General features: G+C 36.8%; 1 protein-coding gene across 8 annotated transcripts in view; it reads right to left on the bottom strand.

The window, feature by feature from the left end:
• The window catches only part of CDH18 (cadherin 18), a 337,159-nt gene that overhangs the window by 30,150 nt on the left and 288,521 nt on the right, over window positions 1–18,488 (bottom strand). For all 8 annotated transcript variants that reach the window (XM_027812997.2, XM_027812999.2, XM_027812998.2 and 5 more), the window contains 2 exons: window positions 13,596–13,732; window positions 844–965 (listed from right to left, as the gene is read on the bottom strand). In XM_027812997.2, the coding sequence (XP_027668798.1) occupies window positions 844–965; window positions 13,596–13,732 (259 nt within the window). The remainder of the gene's footprint in view (window positions 1–843; window positions 966–13,595; window positions 13,733–18,488) is intronic.

The following is an 18,488-nucleotide window of genomic DNA, read 5'->3' as shown; positions in this document are numbered from 1 at the left end:
GCCTGCAGTCCAACAAAGAACAGCATTTATATAGTCTCAACACTAAAACCAGAAATATGCCACTACGCATTTATGTACACTGCTTTTACATATTTGCTGAGAAAACTTTACTACTAGTAATATATTCCTCATGGAAGATATGAGCTCACAACTGCACCTTACAACCTAACAACGCAAAACCAGCACAGAATGCTGGGTAAAAGCTCAATCTATGAACATAGATTTATTTATTTATTTTTTTTTGCTAAAGCAAAAGCACTTGGTAAAATTGTCAAACCATGGACTGCAATGAAGTTTATTGATCACAGGAGCAGTCGCTGGAATGTGATTCAGCTATTCAGTCTCAGTTCTGACCCTCCCCATCTTAACAGTTGTGAAAAACCTATTCAACATCTTTTCCATAATGACACTGTACAGACAACGGCAATCACCAAGTAGAGCGAGGATGGCAGCTATGTTAACCAGACATTGTAGTGAGTGTGTTTGAAACCTTGCTACCATGCGGCACTTAGATGAGAGATGTTAAATCTGCTTCATACATTTTCTTCATAATAGTGGTTTGTCAAACTCCATCACTTATCTGACAAAATTAAAGTTTTGCCTGTCTACTGAAGATAGTTTAGATATTTTTTTGCAGCAACAAGAGAGATATATTGAAGAAATTTCCAAATCTTCTTCCTTCAGCCTAATTCAATTAAAAAGTTGAATAAAACATGAAATACAAAAATGAGATCAGAAGGAATTATGACATGTGTTCCCTGAATCAAACTTCTTTCATATGTGGCATTAACAAATGAAGTAATAATTGTTTCTCACTGGGAGAACGATAGGTGTGAAAGTTACCTGACCAGGCTTTGCATTCTCACAGACCACTACATCATACTCTCTGGCAAGTTCTGGAGGGTTGTCATTGACGTCCAGGATTCTAACACCAACTGGAACATGGCTCACTAGCCCAGGATTGTCTGCAAAATACACAGGGGGTATTAAGCCTTTTGAAACACTCACTATTCCACAACATCCTCAATTTAAACACGGTTTCTTAGCACAATAACTGTGTAAGAATTAGACACACCTGCCAAAATTTAGGTAGCAAGATGCTAATAGTGGTTGTTCGCTGTGGTTCATTAACCATATCCAAAAATAAATAAAAAGATGGTGGAAAGTATGGAATGAGTCTTGAAGTCACTGTTATATCAATATAAATGCAAGTTACTCTGGAACTGAGGTAGGAGAAAGTGGTTGGAGTTATTGCATACTGTCACACTGTGTGCTAAGAAACGGTCAATTTCTTTGTTATGAATGTGAAAGTGTCATCACAATATTGAATAAAATCTGATACGGAAAATAGTAAAAGCTTTTTATCAGTCCCTTAAAGAGTTTTGGGAATAAAATACCAAAATAATAAGAAAATATGAATGCATAGGCACATATAAACCTTTCCCAAGCTTGAGTTCCACTTCCTTAGAAGTTATTATGCTGTTACACAAAGCAGTTAATGAGTCTTGCTTTAGCAGTGACATGCCAGTAAGAAAACAATGTTGAAGTAACAGTGTCTTAAGCTATGATCTATACTTTCATGAGAGCTCACCCTCAAAAAGCACAAGAAATAGAATCCTTTCAATGAGAATACACTTTGCATGATAAAATGGGGAAAAAAAAAACATTTTATTTTATTTTTTTAATCCGTAACTCCCTTGTTCTTATTACTAAGAAAATTTATTTTTGTTGAAAGAATTATATATTCAAACTTTTTTATAATCAGCTAACATACACCTTCTGAAGTCTGTAGAAGAATGAATTGGTTATATGACAAACTTAATTTTACTTTCACCAATTAAATGAAACTACCAGTAGAAGATGGCAAAGTCACTCCTTGAAATGCAACAAGATAACAAGATGGAGCAATGGGGTTACATTCCTTACAGACTGACATTTTAAAACTGCGTGTCCCTGTGTGTGCTCATTCAAAGAAAAAAATTTCCCTTGGTTATTTTGCTCTTAATTAATCCACATCATGTTTCTGTCAAAAAGGGTCATCTGTAAAATGCCTCAGATTTGTCACACCTTTAATGGCCTCTGCTTAGAATTCTGAAAAACTCATGTTTGTCTTCAAAGTCACCAGTAATGCAGCCTCCCACTGAAAGAATATTTGAGAATGTTGAAGTTTCTTTTGACAAAGTGAGAGATTTATCCTTCTCGATTTTCATCAGGTATACTAGTCAAAGAGCCTGGGGTTTAGAAGTTCTCTTCAGATTTTTCACATTCTCTTTTTAACTAATATGTCTAAGTTCATCTCATGCTTTTAATTCATTTCTGGAACTTAGTCAATTATTCTCATAAAATGGGAACAGAAAGATTAAAAAACCCAATAGAAAAGGGAGACTTAAGGTAGATAATAAAGGAACCTCTATTCCCAATTAACATTAGCATTAGAAGTTAGAAGAACACACTCAGAAAACATTTATAGACTTCAAAATTCATTCTCTTGATGAATTTTTCCTTGACCATTGATATTTTCCATTTTACTCCAAAACACGAATATCTTTATAACTACTGAACTAAGGGACTACAGTAGGCTTTCTTAATTGTGTTCATGCAAGACTGAGGCTTTCCATTGCTATCCAGAAAACATTTTTAGTGGAAAACTTTGAGGGATGTTAAAATGCTAAGAATATATAAAGTGAAGGTGAGGAAGAATGACAGCTGGCGGTTCACTAAGCAGTTGGGAGAAAGGAACCATTCCTCTACCTTTACTTTTATTACTGAAGAAAGCAATCTCCTCTGCACGAGACCCTTTGCAGTATGAGCAAACATAAAAAGATGTTTGGTCCTCCCCTGGATGTAGCTCATGAGATTGTGCAGACCAGCACAAGCAGTCGAGATTGAATATTTTTACTGCTCACTGGAACACAGCTCACAAACTCATGTAGGTAACCTCCTCTGTCAATGTTACCAGACAATCCAATTCCAAAACTCCTCTACTTACAATTACTGAACATGATACCTAGCAATAGTTGATCTAGAGATGACCTGTGGTTCAAAGGAGCTTTGTTCTCAAGGCTCTGTTCGGGAGGCTCTCACATAGTTTGTGAGGTACATGACCTAGGAAGTGGTATAAATTAAAGAAAGGACACAAAGCAGATAAAGAGAGAGCACACAAAAGCATAAAAAGGAGACAGAAGGCAGAGATCACAGTAAAGGGTTAAGGATGAATAAATCCATTTGGGCATAGCTTCATAAACTATAGTGAAGGAACTGAAGATTTTAATACTTGAGAAGACCCAAAGAAACTTTTGCCAGGAAAAAAAAAAAAAAAAAAAAAAAAAAAAAAGTTGTGATTATCAGATAATTACAGGATCACTGAAAAATCTTAGTTGAAAGGGGCTTCTGGAGGTCACTGGTCCAGTCTCCTCTCAAAGAAGGGCCACCTTCAAAGCTGTAAGGGAGCATAATACATCTGAGAGGAAGGGAGCAGAACAACAGGAAGAGCACAGGGCAGAGGGTACCTGAGAGAACTGTTCTATAGGTCCAGCATGTTTGGAATAGCTACTGGGGAAGGAAAAGCAAATGCTTTAGTCCAATGTGTGGCAAAAAAATGGTACATGTTTCAGTACAGTGTATCAGACCTCTGCCCCACCTTGAATGTGCCCTCTTGTATGCCTGTCACTACCACCCAATGCATTCTTGCTCTCTAGTCTGTTAAATTTGCATTAATTTCACAGAGAATTTATGGGATTCAGAGAATTTACCTTCATGTGTTCTGCAGCTGCTTTGCAGTACAAAGAATTCATAAATACTTTTCCAGTTCAAAAGAGTTCTTAGTGCATTACTAACTGGAAGCAGTTACCTTAGGATCATTGACATTTACAGGCAAATCTCCATATGGACAGCCTACTTACTACAAAATGCTAACAGAGAAGGTATTAACACCACTTGCCAAAACAGTCTTGAAGTTTGTCAAATTGCGTAAACTACATGGATTCACATGCAAGACAATAGCATGGTTTATAATGGGGGGAGAGAATGAGAATGAATTAAGAAGGGCTTTATAAATTGGGGTTTTTTAGGCTCGGTTTTCTTGTTTTATTATAAAATAAATATAAGTTCCAATCTTTTTCGGGTGTACAACTGACTTGCAGTCTCCAAACCACTCAAATACCTGGTCCTTTTAGTAGTACGTTTTTGTTAATTAGGCAAATTTCTTGCAGCGGTTTGGCAGATTTCCAGTTTTAAGATAACCAGTGCTGACATGCAGTTCAGGCCTGTGCATTATAAAACAGCCAGATACGTTCTGTGTCCCAGCAGCATTGTGCCTCAAAAGTAGGTTTTTCAGAGTGAATGCTCACTGTTTTAAGGGGCAACTGAAGCAGAAATATTGCTCCAATTCAGCTACACTAGGGACTTGCTTTCTTATGCTTGAGATTTTTCCCAGAATAAATTGTTCTTTTGCAAGTATACTAAATATCTGTAAAGTGAATCAATTTCACTATCAACCCCTCCACCAGCAAGTTCTCTGCAAACTTACAGAAGTCCCTATCAACAGGCAGCCTAAGGTCTTGAATCTACTCTTCCATTAATTTCTGTGAGCAAACTTTTAAAACCCCTATTTAAGAAGAAAGCTTTTTAATAGCAACTGTTGTCTGAGAATTCCTTTTTGTATTAACAAAATTCCCATGGGCTTTATGAAAAAAAATTGACATAAATTCTAAGTGACATTCAGAATAACATTCCTGACATCAACACTTTTGTGGTTTTGGTTTTTTGCTTTTTGTTTGTTTGTTGGGTTGGGTTTTTTGTTTGTATGTTTGTTTGGTTGGTTTTTAAGTTAGAATGGAATAGTTAAACTATTATGAAAACTGAGTTAATAATTTAACCCAGAGACAGCTTGAATTACTTTTAGAGAGAAGGATTTTAGAAAAAAAAAAAAAAGAGTCATTTTACATGGTTTTGTGACCTAGAACAAAATGTTCACCTAGTGTAGGATTACAACGAATGTCTGTGCTTTTGCATCATCAATATTAAACATTGATCTTAATTAATACAATAACAACTTTTTTTTTTCTTATTTTGACATCTTTTTGAGACCTAATAAGGCAAGGCAATACTTAGGAAGTTAAGTCATCTATCTATTCCAGTATTTTTAAAAAGAGAAGCAGAAGCACTCATCACGCTTCTCTAATAATGACTAGTTTTGACACATTAGAAGACTAAACATAGGTCTAGGAAGAATAAAATATACTACATAAACAGAACTAAAATGAGGAAACAATTTCTAGTATGTAAATGAGAGCAGTAATATTCAGAAAATACTAAGTTTAATTCAGAATGGTGTATATGCAATAAACTGGCAAGGAGAAGATTATGCAGACTCTAGTAATAACTGTAATGTTCTATTCTGCTTTATTAAGGTAGTGGGTACTTTTAAATATTGTTACCTGAAGTTGGCTAGAAATTGTTTCATTTTTTCTTACAGTAAAAATCTGACTTCTCACTGATGAACACAGACCTGAAGGTACTGATCACTTCTCTTGAATCATGCTAGTAGTGGTAGCAGCAGTAGCAACAGGAGCAATAGTAAGAATAATAGCACTGCAGCAAACAGATCTAGCACTCTCAAGCTGGCAACTCCCTCTGCCTTAATGCAAGCAAAATTCTGCAGCTCATAGACAACACTGGTGCTCAACTCCTGAGTAGATCAAGGCACCACAAAATATACTAATTCTGTGGCCAGAAATATCTGTTTTGAGATTCTGGTACTGACTGACAAAGCCCAGAACAGGGAAATGTTACATGATCCCAAAGACTGTCTCTTCTTTGGGGACCCACCTTGATTGCCAGGAGGAGCTATACCCTACACCATCTTCAGATGACAACGTAGGATTATCTTCATCATACCCTTCCTCTAAGATATAGAAGATAAGAAAATCCATCATGCCTAGAAGCCAATGACTAAATAAAAATAAACAGGAAAATAAACATTGAACCTGGAATTAGAAGCATCACTTCTTGAGCAGGATGGAGAACTAGCTGTGTTTTGACAACTGGGATTTTTTGAGACAGTTTTAGCGATAAAGCAATAGTTTTTCCTTATTGCATTGGTACGTACGTTTACAAGAACAGCAGATTCTGCTAAAAATCATATTATTCTACCTTTATGGTCCATTAGAAGGCAATTTGCAAAAGCTGAAAATAAACTGCATTATTGGAAAGTTTGGACAGGGTACAAGTACTGTGTCTAGCTCTCACCATTAAAAAGATACCAGATATTCAGTTTGTCATTACTCCATGATCAAAACAGTCTTAAAACTCAGACCCTGTAGTTTTTAAGGTCTTTTCTAATCTGGCCCACTTTTAGAGAACTACTTTTGTGGAAGATTCTGTTTCTTGGAAGAATAAAGTAGTTATTTCCAACACCAAAACTTTCTGAAACTGAGCTAGCAGAGAGAGTGCAAGTGAGGTCAAAGATGAAGAACGAGTGTGATTTTTTTCTTGGTGGGGACTGGGTTTAAGGTAACACTTTTATGTCTGTTTCTGTAATGTACCTACAGAGATAATCATAAATGTAGAAAGCAATACATATGACAGAATTTCCCTGTACTGATGTTAAAAAAAAAAGAGGGGATTTCATTTTTCAAGTGTACTCTGAATTGTTTAAAAAACAAACAAACTAGTTTTGAGAAAAAATTATAGACAGAAAATCAGCATAAGGAAATTTTATATTAATTGTAAGAAAAAAATCACTTCAAGGAAAAACTAAGACACAAAGATAGAAACAAACTCAATGGTATTAAACAATCATCCTGGTGTCCACCAGATACAGAGGGTTACGAGACTGTAACACTATAACAGCATTTTGTTGATTTAGATTACTTTCTTTTAGATCTTGAAAAGGGTTCCTTTTTCTGAAAATTATTTGACACAAGGCATTAAAGTTACTCTTGATTATGGGAAAAAAAAAATTAAATGAGAAAATAAAATTGTTGTTCTTTTCTAATTCTTTCAATGCTGTACACCACCAGGTAGTACTACTCCATAGACTTATTTCCTTCAGGCAATGTGTATGTTGGTTTTGTACATTTTAAAATCAACAGAAATAAATTATGCATTTTTGTCTTTTGATTATTATTACTTTTTTAAAATAAATCACTGTGCCTCTTAATGGCATGAACAGGTTTATTGTTTACTTTACAACTCCACTCTTATCTTCAGTTCTCATTCTCCATGACAGTCATGTAGTGCTATCGAAAGTAACATATATTTTAATCTCCAACCAAAATCTTAGGAATGTCTTTTCTCCTGCAATGGAACCATAAAACATGAACAAGAACTGACAAAGTCTTCTCATAATTAGCTCTTCACTAATGGCAGTATGAGGTGGCAATATCCCTGTGCATCTAAATTAAAGATATAACTGCACCTCACTATAATTATATACTTAATCTGTTGGTTTTTTTTTTAAAATGTAATAATAGAGCTTTCATTATTTATTCAAAATATCAGGAGATTTTATATGTCACTGCTGAAAATTATTATTTCTCTGTGCATCTTGTTTTTCTCTGAGTTATATAACTATATCTCTCTGTTACTGTTTCTGTTCCTAACAAAACTTACTGATGAAAAAAATGCTTATCATATAATTAGAACATGGAATTTTTAAAGTTTTTACCCTAATTCTTGAAAACTACATCAAACTATTATTCTTATAATCTGTCCTGCCTTTTCACATATTTAAATTCTGAATAGGGCTTATTTGCCCTCTGTGAAAATACCTCTGAAAGTTAATTCTTTGTCTATTTTTTGTAATGACTGTATTTTCCTGGGATATTTTCAAGACCACGTTACTGGGTATTGCATATTTTGTCAATGAAGGGTTGCTTTAATTCAACACTTTCGTATCTTCTCCCCTGCTGAAGCTAGTATGAGGAATATGCATGGCAAAGCAAATAAAGAAGACATATAAACAATGACAAATATCTTTGGGTTTTATTCCAATATCTGATTGAGTCTGACAGCCTTAGAGTTTTGGAGTTTTTTTCTGTAAAATCAATTGCATAATGATGTCTCTTAAGTGTTTTGATTTCTAATACATGGTGGTATCAAGGCTCTGTACATGTGGTATCCTTCCATATGGTCATTTTTTAGTGTCTCTTGCTATAATTTCTTTAAGTTTAGGAGGCCTGACAGAATCTGGCATGAACCCTATTATTTCAGTTTTCCTGTTCTCCACAGCCTCTCCATGGCTTTACAGATTAGGAATGCTTTAGGGACCCTTCAAAGACAAGTTTGTGCATTCATTGTATTCAAGTTGGTCCTTTAGGTAAATAGTGGGAAATTATCTGTTTTTTTCATTCTCAGCCATCGCAGAACATTTTGAACACACACAGGAACATCACAACTTCACCCAAACAGAACAATGTGCTAGTAAACCCACAAATCTATTTTACACACTGGTATACTTACCACTTGCATAAGAGTAGTATGTCAAAAATTCCCACTAGAAACTATCTTCTAAATGTCTGAATATGAACTTTTAGATCTGCCCTGAAATATAAGCACTTCCCTTGCTTTCAAAAAATCATGTTTCTTAATATAACCACAGATGTTCTTATTATCCACCTAAATGTCCAGTACTTTATGAATCCCAGTAATCTCTTGATGTTAACATCATCTGAACACCGTATCTAGAAATGGTTTGCTGTGTCTACTGAGCAGATATTGAACACAGTCGGTTCAGATGGTAGAAGAAATACCTAAAAGGAGTTTCCTGACACAGTCCTCCTTGCTATATTTCTAACTAGAAATTTCTAGTTAAAGCTATAATCCTCACTTTGATTCTCAAACCAAGCCATTCTCCGATTCCTTCAATTGCCAGTGTTTATCCCACCCCGCAGCTTTCATTCCTTCTTATTGAGCCCAAAGACTTCAAGGATACTATTTTTCCTATTTGCAGCACTGCTTTGAAAACTTTGAAGTACATGTTTATTTTTCTAACTGAAATTGGCTTTCGAACAGGCAGAAGCCCATCCATTTTTTAGTGCCACCTTTCTCTTACAGGGGCTGTGATTTGAGATTTTGCTATTATTGTTACTTTTGCCTCTGTTATCAGCACTACTACATGCTAGAGAGAAACCTTAATTGAATCACACACACTTACTTTTACAGTCACCTATTTTCTTTGAGAATACATCACAATTCGTGAGAAGTAGTTGTCCTTTTTCTTCCCCACATTCCACACATAGCTCCCAATATCACAAAAATCACAGAATCCTTGAGGTTGGCAGGCACCTCCATAGATGAGCAAGTCCAATTCCCCTGGTCAAACTGGGTCAGCTAGTGTACATTGCTCTGGGCCATGTCCAGTTGGGTTTTCAGTATCTCCAAGAACAGAGACTCTATAACCTCTCTAGGTGACCTGTCCCAATTTTTGACTAATCCCACGGTAATAACATTTTCTTATGCTTAAATGGAATCTGCTCTATTTCAATTAATGCACATTGCCTCCTGTCATCTCACTGGGTAATACTCAGATGAGTCTTCTCATCTTTACTAATCTTCTTTACTAACCCCTATCAGGTACTTAAACATATGATAAACTCCTTCTGGGCCTTCTCATCTCCAAACTGAACAGTCCCAACTCTTTCAGCCTCTCCTCATATGACAGATGCTCCAGTTCTTAATGATTTCATGCCCCTTCACTGGACTTAGTCCAGTTGCTCCATGCCCTTCTCGTACTGGGGTACCAAATCTGGACCCAGCATTCATGTGTGGTCTCACCAGTGCTGCTGAAGGATCACCTCCCTCACCCTGTTGGCAATACCCTTCCTCACACAGTGCAGGACACCGTGAGCCACCTTTGCCACAAGGGCACATAGCTGGTTCATGTCCAGCTTGCATCCACCAGGACCTCCATCCGAGTACTTTTTTTTTGAAAAAGCTGCTCTCCAGTCAGTTGGCGCTGCATGTGTCCTGGGGCACGGGATCATTCCTCTCCAGGTGCTGAACTTTGCATTTCCTATTACTGAACTTCAAAGGGTTCCTGTTCACCCATTTCTCCAGCCTGCTGAGATCCCTCTGGATGGCAGCATGACCCTCTGGTGTATCAGCCATTACTTTCACTTTGTGTCATTCGCAAACTGCGTAGTGATTGGCCTCCAGCTGCGCTTTGGTCTGCTGATCAAACCCTTTGAGCCTGCCATTTCAGACAGTTTTCAATCCTCTTCACTATCCATTTATCTAGCCCATACTTCCATGTGTCTTGTTCCTGCATGAGTATCTCTCACTCTTCCTTCATTTTTAGCAGCCGGGGAGGTTATTTGGGAATCTGAATCACTTCCTATCATTGTGTGCTATCATTACAAAGTATTCTAATTGACAGACCCTACACCAGCCCTTAAAATAGCTCAGCCATAACTTCTTCCACTCCCAAAGGAAACAACCAGTTACCATGACTGTATTCCTTTCCTCTAAATCAGTCTTTGTTCTGTTATAGAACTTTGTGCACTGGCGCTGTACTTTCCCATTTCCATTACACTTGTCCAAAAACCTGGTCAAAAGCCTTTAATAGTGTTAAATTCTATCTCCTTCCTCTTCTAAAAACTCTCTCATAAACTTTTTGAAAGATGTCTAACAAGCTAATGAAGTGTGAATAATTCCATGTGAAACTGTATTTTACAATCTTATCACCATCAATTTGTAGTTCTTCCCCCTGCCCCAACCATGGTCTGTAGATCCTTCAGTATAACATATAATATTATTTTATCACTTTTCTTATTCCCTAATGCCACAAGGAGTTTTCAGGAAGTACTAGTACTGAAACAATCAAAGCAGTAGCTTCAGTGCTGTGCCCTGGACACCAAAATCCTATTCTTCCTCATTGTATACTACTGTTAAAGAAAAGTGCATGTTAAAAAAAAAAAAGGATTGCCTGACCTGTTCTCATGGCAATGAACTCTGGTGTGCTTTAGGAAGTAGCTGCATAATCAGAAAAAATCACTCATCATTACATCAACATTACTCTCACGGAGGGGACTGGTAGAACTTCCACTGATTGCAGAGGGGACATTTGATCAGTGCAGAGTATATATCACATACGGAGACTAAAAATGAAAGTAAATGTCTTATGAAAGGTTCAGAAACAATAAGGCTGAAGCATGAGGATATTGTACATTCGAGGGTAGAAACAGAATGTTCACTCAAATTTTTTTTGCACAAAGTAAACACAGCTACAAAGACCTGCCCAAAGGATGATCTCTAGGAACAACTGTGTCAGCGAAGCAGGCATGAAGTCAACAGAGGAAAACACTTCAAGAAACTAACTATAACCATAATAATATTTGAGCAGAGCACCTCTTTCTGTTGACACAGTACAGTCTTTCTGGGCTGTGCAGATTCTGCTATATTCCTGGCTTAAGCAAATGGTGCCAGAAGCTACAAATACCTTCTACCATGTCACATGAACCTGAACACTGCCACGCTCACAGCTAAATAATAATCTGGTTATAGCCTTCCACCTAGTTGTCAGCTTTGGTCTTAGTTGTGGAATTCCTTGTGCACGGACCTGAAAGTGAATGCCATCAAAGGCTGTAGATACGGGATAGGTAGCATCTAACATAAGAGTTCTGGCCTTGCTCTATACAGAACACATGCTCCATTTCCCATTGCAGAACCAATTACTGATTTTACAGTGATTTTAGAAGAGTACAGCAGTGTTGCAATTTTCAAATTACTATAGGCAAGAAAATGGCCAGAGAAGTAGACAAAAGGACAGGCTGCCCATGATTTAGGCTGCCTGTCAGTCTGCCTGCCACCCATCTCTTCTTCGCTGCTGCCTCTTCCTTTTATTCATAACCGACATTATAGATTTACTTATCTTTCCAACCCCAACTTTAAAAGTAAGAAAGGCAAAGTGAGGGAGAAAAAAAAAATATCTCTGTTTTTCTGTAAAAAACTGCACCTGGAATGGAGAATTCTAAGCAGGCTGTCTTAAAAATAAAAGGAATTTCATCCTCATTATTCATTCCATTCTCTTTTAGTTATAAACATAATCCTTCTCCCCTTTCCATTCTATTCTTTCAGCATGGTATGTACTACCACTCATTTGATTATGTGAAATAAACAATGTGTAGAAATCTACACTGAAGTTTAATGCTCTTGAAATTTATTTCTGCAAAATATTTACAATTGGATGGCTTCCAAAAAAGACTAGTGACTACTCCTTTTTTCAGTATCTCCCAATGCGGCTTTTAAATCTTAATGCAAATTAACACTTACTAAGCACCTGCTTATGCTAAGGCTTCAATTATATTTTATTTCATCCTGCACTGAAATAACACGGCATATACAAAGACACTTAAGCACACTGAAGTGTCAGTGGTTACCTTTTTTAAAGCACTAACCATAAGACTCAAGATTTTACTATTTACAATAGAAAATTACTTAGTTCAAAATATCAAGTTAGTTGTGAAATCAGGCAAACTAATAAGAAACAATCTGTTGTCCTTATAAAAGATATACATGATGTAAATTCTGTAACATGTGTTAGTGATGTAGCAGCAGAACAGATTCCATTTTAACCTGGAGATGAAACAGAGGTGAAACCCAGAGGTAAAAGCAGAGGGCACTCAATAATGTCAGTGGCACCTCGTACAGGTAAAACCTGTATTATGTCATCTGGCAATGACAGAATACACACACACACAAAAAAAGATAAAAAAGAAAACACAAAGGAATATATATAAAGATTCACAGTTTTGATCAAAATCACTGCCGCTGAAAGAGTGTCGTGAAGAGTACTTAGCAGAACTAGTTCTATTGATCCAGGTTGGGGTTTTTTTTCATTTCCTTTGTTGAGTTTAACTTTGAAACTTTAAAAAGTGCCAAAAAAAAAGACCCTGTAATAAAAAGGTAACTGAAATGTTCTTTAAATTGTCCTTGCCTCATGCAAAAATATTTATCTGGGACTACTCAGTCAGACATTCTTGACTGCTCTTGACTTGGCTTATCCGAGGCAACGGAAATTCATCAGATTTTGAGGCATTTCAAATGCACAGGCAAGTATTTATTGTATCTTTATTTGGCAACTTGCCTATTAAAAGGCCAGAGGTATACCCCCATAAACAGCAGCTACTAGGCACCTGACAGATATAAATTAATATTAGCATATTTAACATGCAATTCGCTAAAACAGGTTAACAGCAGAATCAAGGAGGGATATATTTCTCACACAGTACTACATAGCGTTATCTTCTAAGATACGTGAAATACGAAACAAAATGGGACAAGCTGTTGATTTTAGGACACTGACGCTTGGAACTGTTCCTGGGTAACTGACAGCCTTTTATCACATACAGAAAAACATGGTAAATTTGCACAGGTGGAACCACACAGGCATGGGGGGGTGGGGGGGTGGGTTTGTTTATTTGTTTTGTGGAATTAGGGAATTTATGCACACAGAGAAAACTCCCCTTTATCCAAATTCACTAAAAATCCCATGGTGTTAAGAAGAACATCTGAGGACAGTGTTTCTTAAACACCGAAAAGTATTATTTTCTTAAAAAAAAAAATTAATACTATGTGCCAAATACATTATTTACCTATCTCAGAAGCAGCCACTGTGATGTTGCACCAAGGCGTCTCCTCTCTGTCAAAGATCTTGGCAGTCTTAATGGTCCCAGTACTGGCATCAATGGTGAAATACCTATCTTCTTCTGTGTTATGATCAATGAAATACCTATGAAGAAATACAACAATAAATATACACTCATTGTAGTATGTATAATCCAAAGCATCAGAAAGCTACATGAAAATATTACTTCCAAGTTTTTAAAATCATAGACATTTTTAAAAACACCCCACAAAAGCTCTACATTATGGAGACACCTGAAGTAACATGATAGCTCATTTCTTTCATAATTTTACAAGGTTTTTTATACATAGTAAGTTTTCCACCATGAATCACAAAGCTATGAATTGCTAACAGGTGATATTTTACACAGCAGTATACAATCCTGTCAAAGGTAAGTTACACGTATAAAATCATAAGCTGGAAAAGCAGAAAAAAACCCAGAACGATATTAAGACATTATTCTTCTGCTTGTTTGCTTGTCACTGCAAACCAGTGTGCTTAGTCCTAGTACCTGTCGTGAAGCATGTCTCTCTGACATGAAGTTGATGCCATGATGACACAAGCCGTTTCGAACAGAGCCATTAGAGACTAGTAGCTAAACCAGCTGATTCCCAGAGCTGCAGGTGACCCCAGCCTACAGGCAGAACTAAGCAGCCCCACTTATCTCCCTTAGCTCCCGGGCACTTTGCCTAGCGGGGACAGTAAACGCCTTGAAATGGGTAATGGAAGCAGAGGGATGGAATACAGGAGGAGAGATTTATATGACATTTATTTCTCAAAGCTGGAGACATTTACAACAAGTTTTAACAAATGAAGCAATTACAGACCCTATCAAGCCTTCTTCATTAACTTCAGACTTGATGAAACAAATAAGGAAAAAGATTCTAAGTCTTTTATATACCATATTTGCTTTTACCTGATAATTTGTCAGCCCTGCTTTCATTCCGTGAAGTTTTTAACATATGGATGCTCTATATAGGTCAAAATGATTTATTTGTCCCATCCAATTGCTCTTATTTTTACATCACCAAAAGTGTAACTGCCAACTAATAAAAAGAGCGGTACATATAAAAGCTGTCAGGCTCAAAAAAGTTAAAAATAACTTCAGTTTTACTTCTCTCACAATGTACTTAGAAAGACTGTTTGTGGAAAGTAAAAACAAACAAGCAAACAAACTTTTCATTGAATGACTTATTGAAGTAAGATATGACATGTGAAAAAGCAAAAGAAATAAAGCACCAGAGGAGAAGGCAGCAATTTAACTGAGGCATCTTAACTGGTCAAAAGTTAAGGACACTCAGTGGAAAAGCCAGCTAGGACTTCATGACTTAGGTTAGGAGGTTGTTGGTGGTTCCTTCTTGGAGAGAACCTGAATCCGCTTCCCCCCCTCTGCAAGAAGTATTGTAGATCTGCCTTACAATATGCTATTTTGGCTTGTGGCATGCAAGTATTTCTTTTCACGCTTCTAGTATTTTCAGCAATTAAAGAACTGTAGGTCACGCGCTGGAAATTAAAGCAGCCAAAACTAGGCTAGCTCATCTTTCCTTCTGGCTTGCTCTCTGTGTTTCCATTCAACATTGTGAAGAGTGAAGCTGTTCACATATGACTGTGGCAGCTGTTGGAGAGACAGCAGACCTCAGTTCCCACCCATTTTATGTTTCCCTAGAGTAAGGATTTAACTTGTTGTTCCCTATCTGAGCTACAGTGAGAACCTACGTTCAGGTCATTAACTACCAGCACCTGAGAATACTCCATTTTAAACTACACCAGAAGTGCTCAATAAAGACACTTTGGATGTGCAAGATGGCAGCTGAAGTTGCTTCGAACAAGTAACAGATTACAACTGTCTCCATACTGAAAACAGACTGGCAAGATCTTGATTATGCAGGGGATGGGGCAACCATTTTTAAAATTTTAATTCAGGAAATATTTTTTCAGAGGACATTATTTAATCAGCATGTCCCAAATTGGACGAAAAAAGAAAAAAATCAAAACAATTATGTTGCCAGAAAAAAACAACAAAAAATTGCTGAATTTCTAAGTGTTGAATCGCAGTGGGCATGCAGGCACCCTTACAAAAGTTGGTATGCTTCTTAGTGCTCAGTAAACTAAGGAGATGAATTAAGAAAGCACTCTTGATCAACATTCATCAGTCACTGATAGTCACAAACTGAATGTTACAGCTGTCCAAGAAAAATTATGTTGCTTTAGAGGAATATTGGAATACTCCGAGGACCCATTACAAAACAAACAAACAAAAAAGGACCACACAACTATCTTGCTGGCATTATTTTATGTGCCAGTATTGGCCCAGGCTACCCACACATCTTTATTTGGGAATCAGGACCTGCATGTCAATGTCAAAGCTATTCATTTTTCCAGTCTCTGCAGGTCTCAGTCTTCCATGAAGCACAGATTTTCGGGTTCTCCAAGTGTATTTGTCATGGAAATGTTCTGAAAGATTGTGCCAATATTTGCAGAAAAGTTGTATCTGATGTGCACGACTAGCCTTACCTTTTATTAATTACAAAAACTTTGGAGACAGTGCTATCAAACTCTAAAAGTCCATAAAGTTGCCATGCTTGCCATGGAGTTATGTTGAGATTTGAACTTTTTACAGAAGATGCATGCATCAGGTGAAGAAATCTCCCCCATGCCTTAAACCTTATGCTTGACAGTGTAGGGAACCTGAGCTATGACAAAGAGTTGGAACATCTTGACTATACTGCCTATCTCTGCCTGCAATATGGCAGAAATAATGAAAGTTCGGTTGTGCTGGGCAAGATGGGGAGTGCACATATACACAAATGTGTTTTCCATGATGAACTGGAATGCTGACGGGAAGCATAGGAAGCATAATTGTCCCTCAGTTTTTCTAGGAGACCCATCACTGGTGGAGCTTACAATCAGTTATGCAATGATAAAATTTAATTCCTTCTCTCCTGAAACAGCCTTGTTTTTCTTGACTCTAGGGGTCTCCTGGTAACGATAAGAATTATTGCTAAAGAAAAAAAAAATGCTTCACTGACCGTTCTTATGGAATGTGTACTGCAAATCCAAAACAATTTATAATACAAGAGTCTTGCCCTTGCAAACATTTATTACTGCGGACATTGTCTACTTGTTATCAACATCAGGCACAATGACTGCTCTGAAAGTCAGTATTGAGCTGATCACAGAACCAAAAAAATAGGGCTATTTAGTACTTTAGATGGTAGCTTAAAAATAGACCTGATTTCAAACTGGGCTGAAATGAGAAAAAAACTTAAAGCAGTAAGAATACTCAGCTGCTTGTGTATGTGTGTGTGACTTACAGCTAATCATTACCTCCCCCTCTGAGTAAAGGACAGAATTAAAATGACAAATATTTGTCCCAAATATGAATTTTGTGTAGAATAACTGAAGTTTGATTCTGTTATGAACTGTGACTACCTAACACTTTGTTTTCATAGGCTGATAGTAAAAGATGGTCTTAGTGTTTTAAATATGAACACCTTTTTCTAAATCAGTTATTTAAATGTATTCTATAGAAGCTCAAAGTTCTCAGTTTAAAGAACTTAGTACTGGATGAATAATTTCAGTTGTATTTTCTGTGTCACTAATGGAAATAAAGTGATCCTAAGGTAACTTATTTCACTAACCCTTTTAATTCCAGTAACAGTAGAATAATGAAAAAAGTTTCTAATTTACCCACAGTAGCATTTCCCCTTTGTGTGCATACAGTCACAGACACTGAAACATTTGCAGCTTGACACATGTCTCTTGATTGTGAATAAGTGTGGCCCTTTCTTATGCATTCCCGTTACAATGTTCAGTTCTCCTCCATTACTCCAGATCCTTTCTTACAATTGCTTTGTGCATCATATCCAAAGCAGCCATTTGCACTGCTGTGCTTTCCAACCTCCATGAATGTCTCAGTAAAACAAATTGCAGAAGATACTCCCACACAATAGAAGAACAAGGAACCCTAGTCCAAAGGACTGATCACAAGAGCTCTAAAAATATTTTGTACAAGAACCTCCCTTGGTAGAGCCACCCATTTCTGTCACATGTAAGAGCCACTCAATTAGAACAAGTTTCACTGTATTTAAAAAGTCCTTAACATTTTAGGCCTTTATAAGTATTAGCCACTGATTTATCAACATGTTGAGAATAGAGACCAGGTACATGCATGAATATAGCATATTCCAGAGCCAATGATGGTTTCCTTAGGCATCTACATTTATTTCACCTAGTAAAAAACTTACTTTCAGCTAGATAACAGTGGCAACAAAGATAGTCATACCCTTCCCCTCCTACCCTTCCTTCCACCTCTGTTGAGCTGTTTTTCAATGCTTTTTCTAGACCGCAAAAAGCTATAGTGCAAGTTTTGAATTTCAGAGTTAGTTCAAAAGTGAATTTTCACCTTAATTCAGTTGACTGTTTCTTCTCAGAATGCATTCATTTACAAATGAATTCATAATATTCATTGCAGACATTAGTTTACTTTTACTCATGACAATGCGGTGTGAATTAGCATACTTTTAATCATTGAATCAGCACATCTGAGTTGCATAGCGGATGTTAATAAAGAGACTTAATAACAAGACATGCCTAGATAAACAGCTCTCCATGAACTGTTTGTGTCCAAACCAGCAACAGAAACCAATCTTAAAGAAACTTCATTAAAAAGGATCATGAATATAGAAAACCTATTAGTTACACTACCTGAAGAGAATACGAAGGAAATTAAATACCAAAACTCGATCCTGAAAGCAGTGGGAAGTGCAACATGTACCACCTTTTTTATTAGGCAGAGTCACTCAACAGAAGGGCATCTCCAATTACCACCCATGTCATTATTCCAGCTTCTGACCTGTGG

This window comes from Falco cherrug, chromosome 3 (assembly GCF_023634085.1).
Source record: "Falco cherrug isolate bFalChe1 chromosome 3, bFalChe1.pri, whole genome shotgun sequence".
Lineage (NCBI taxonomy): Eukaryota > Metazoa > Chordata > Aves > Falconiformes > Falconidae > Falco > Falco cherrug.
Note: the sequence above shows the minus strand (reverse complement) of the source record. Positions and strands in the feature narration are given on the sequence as shown.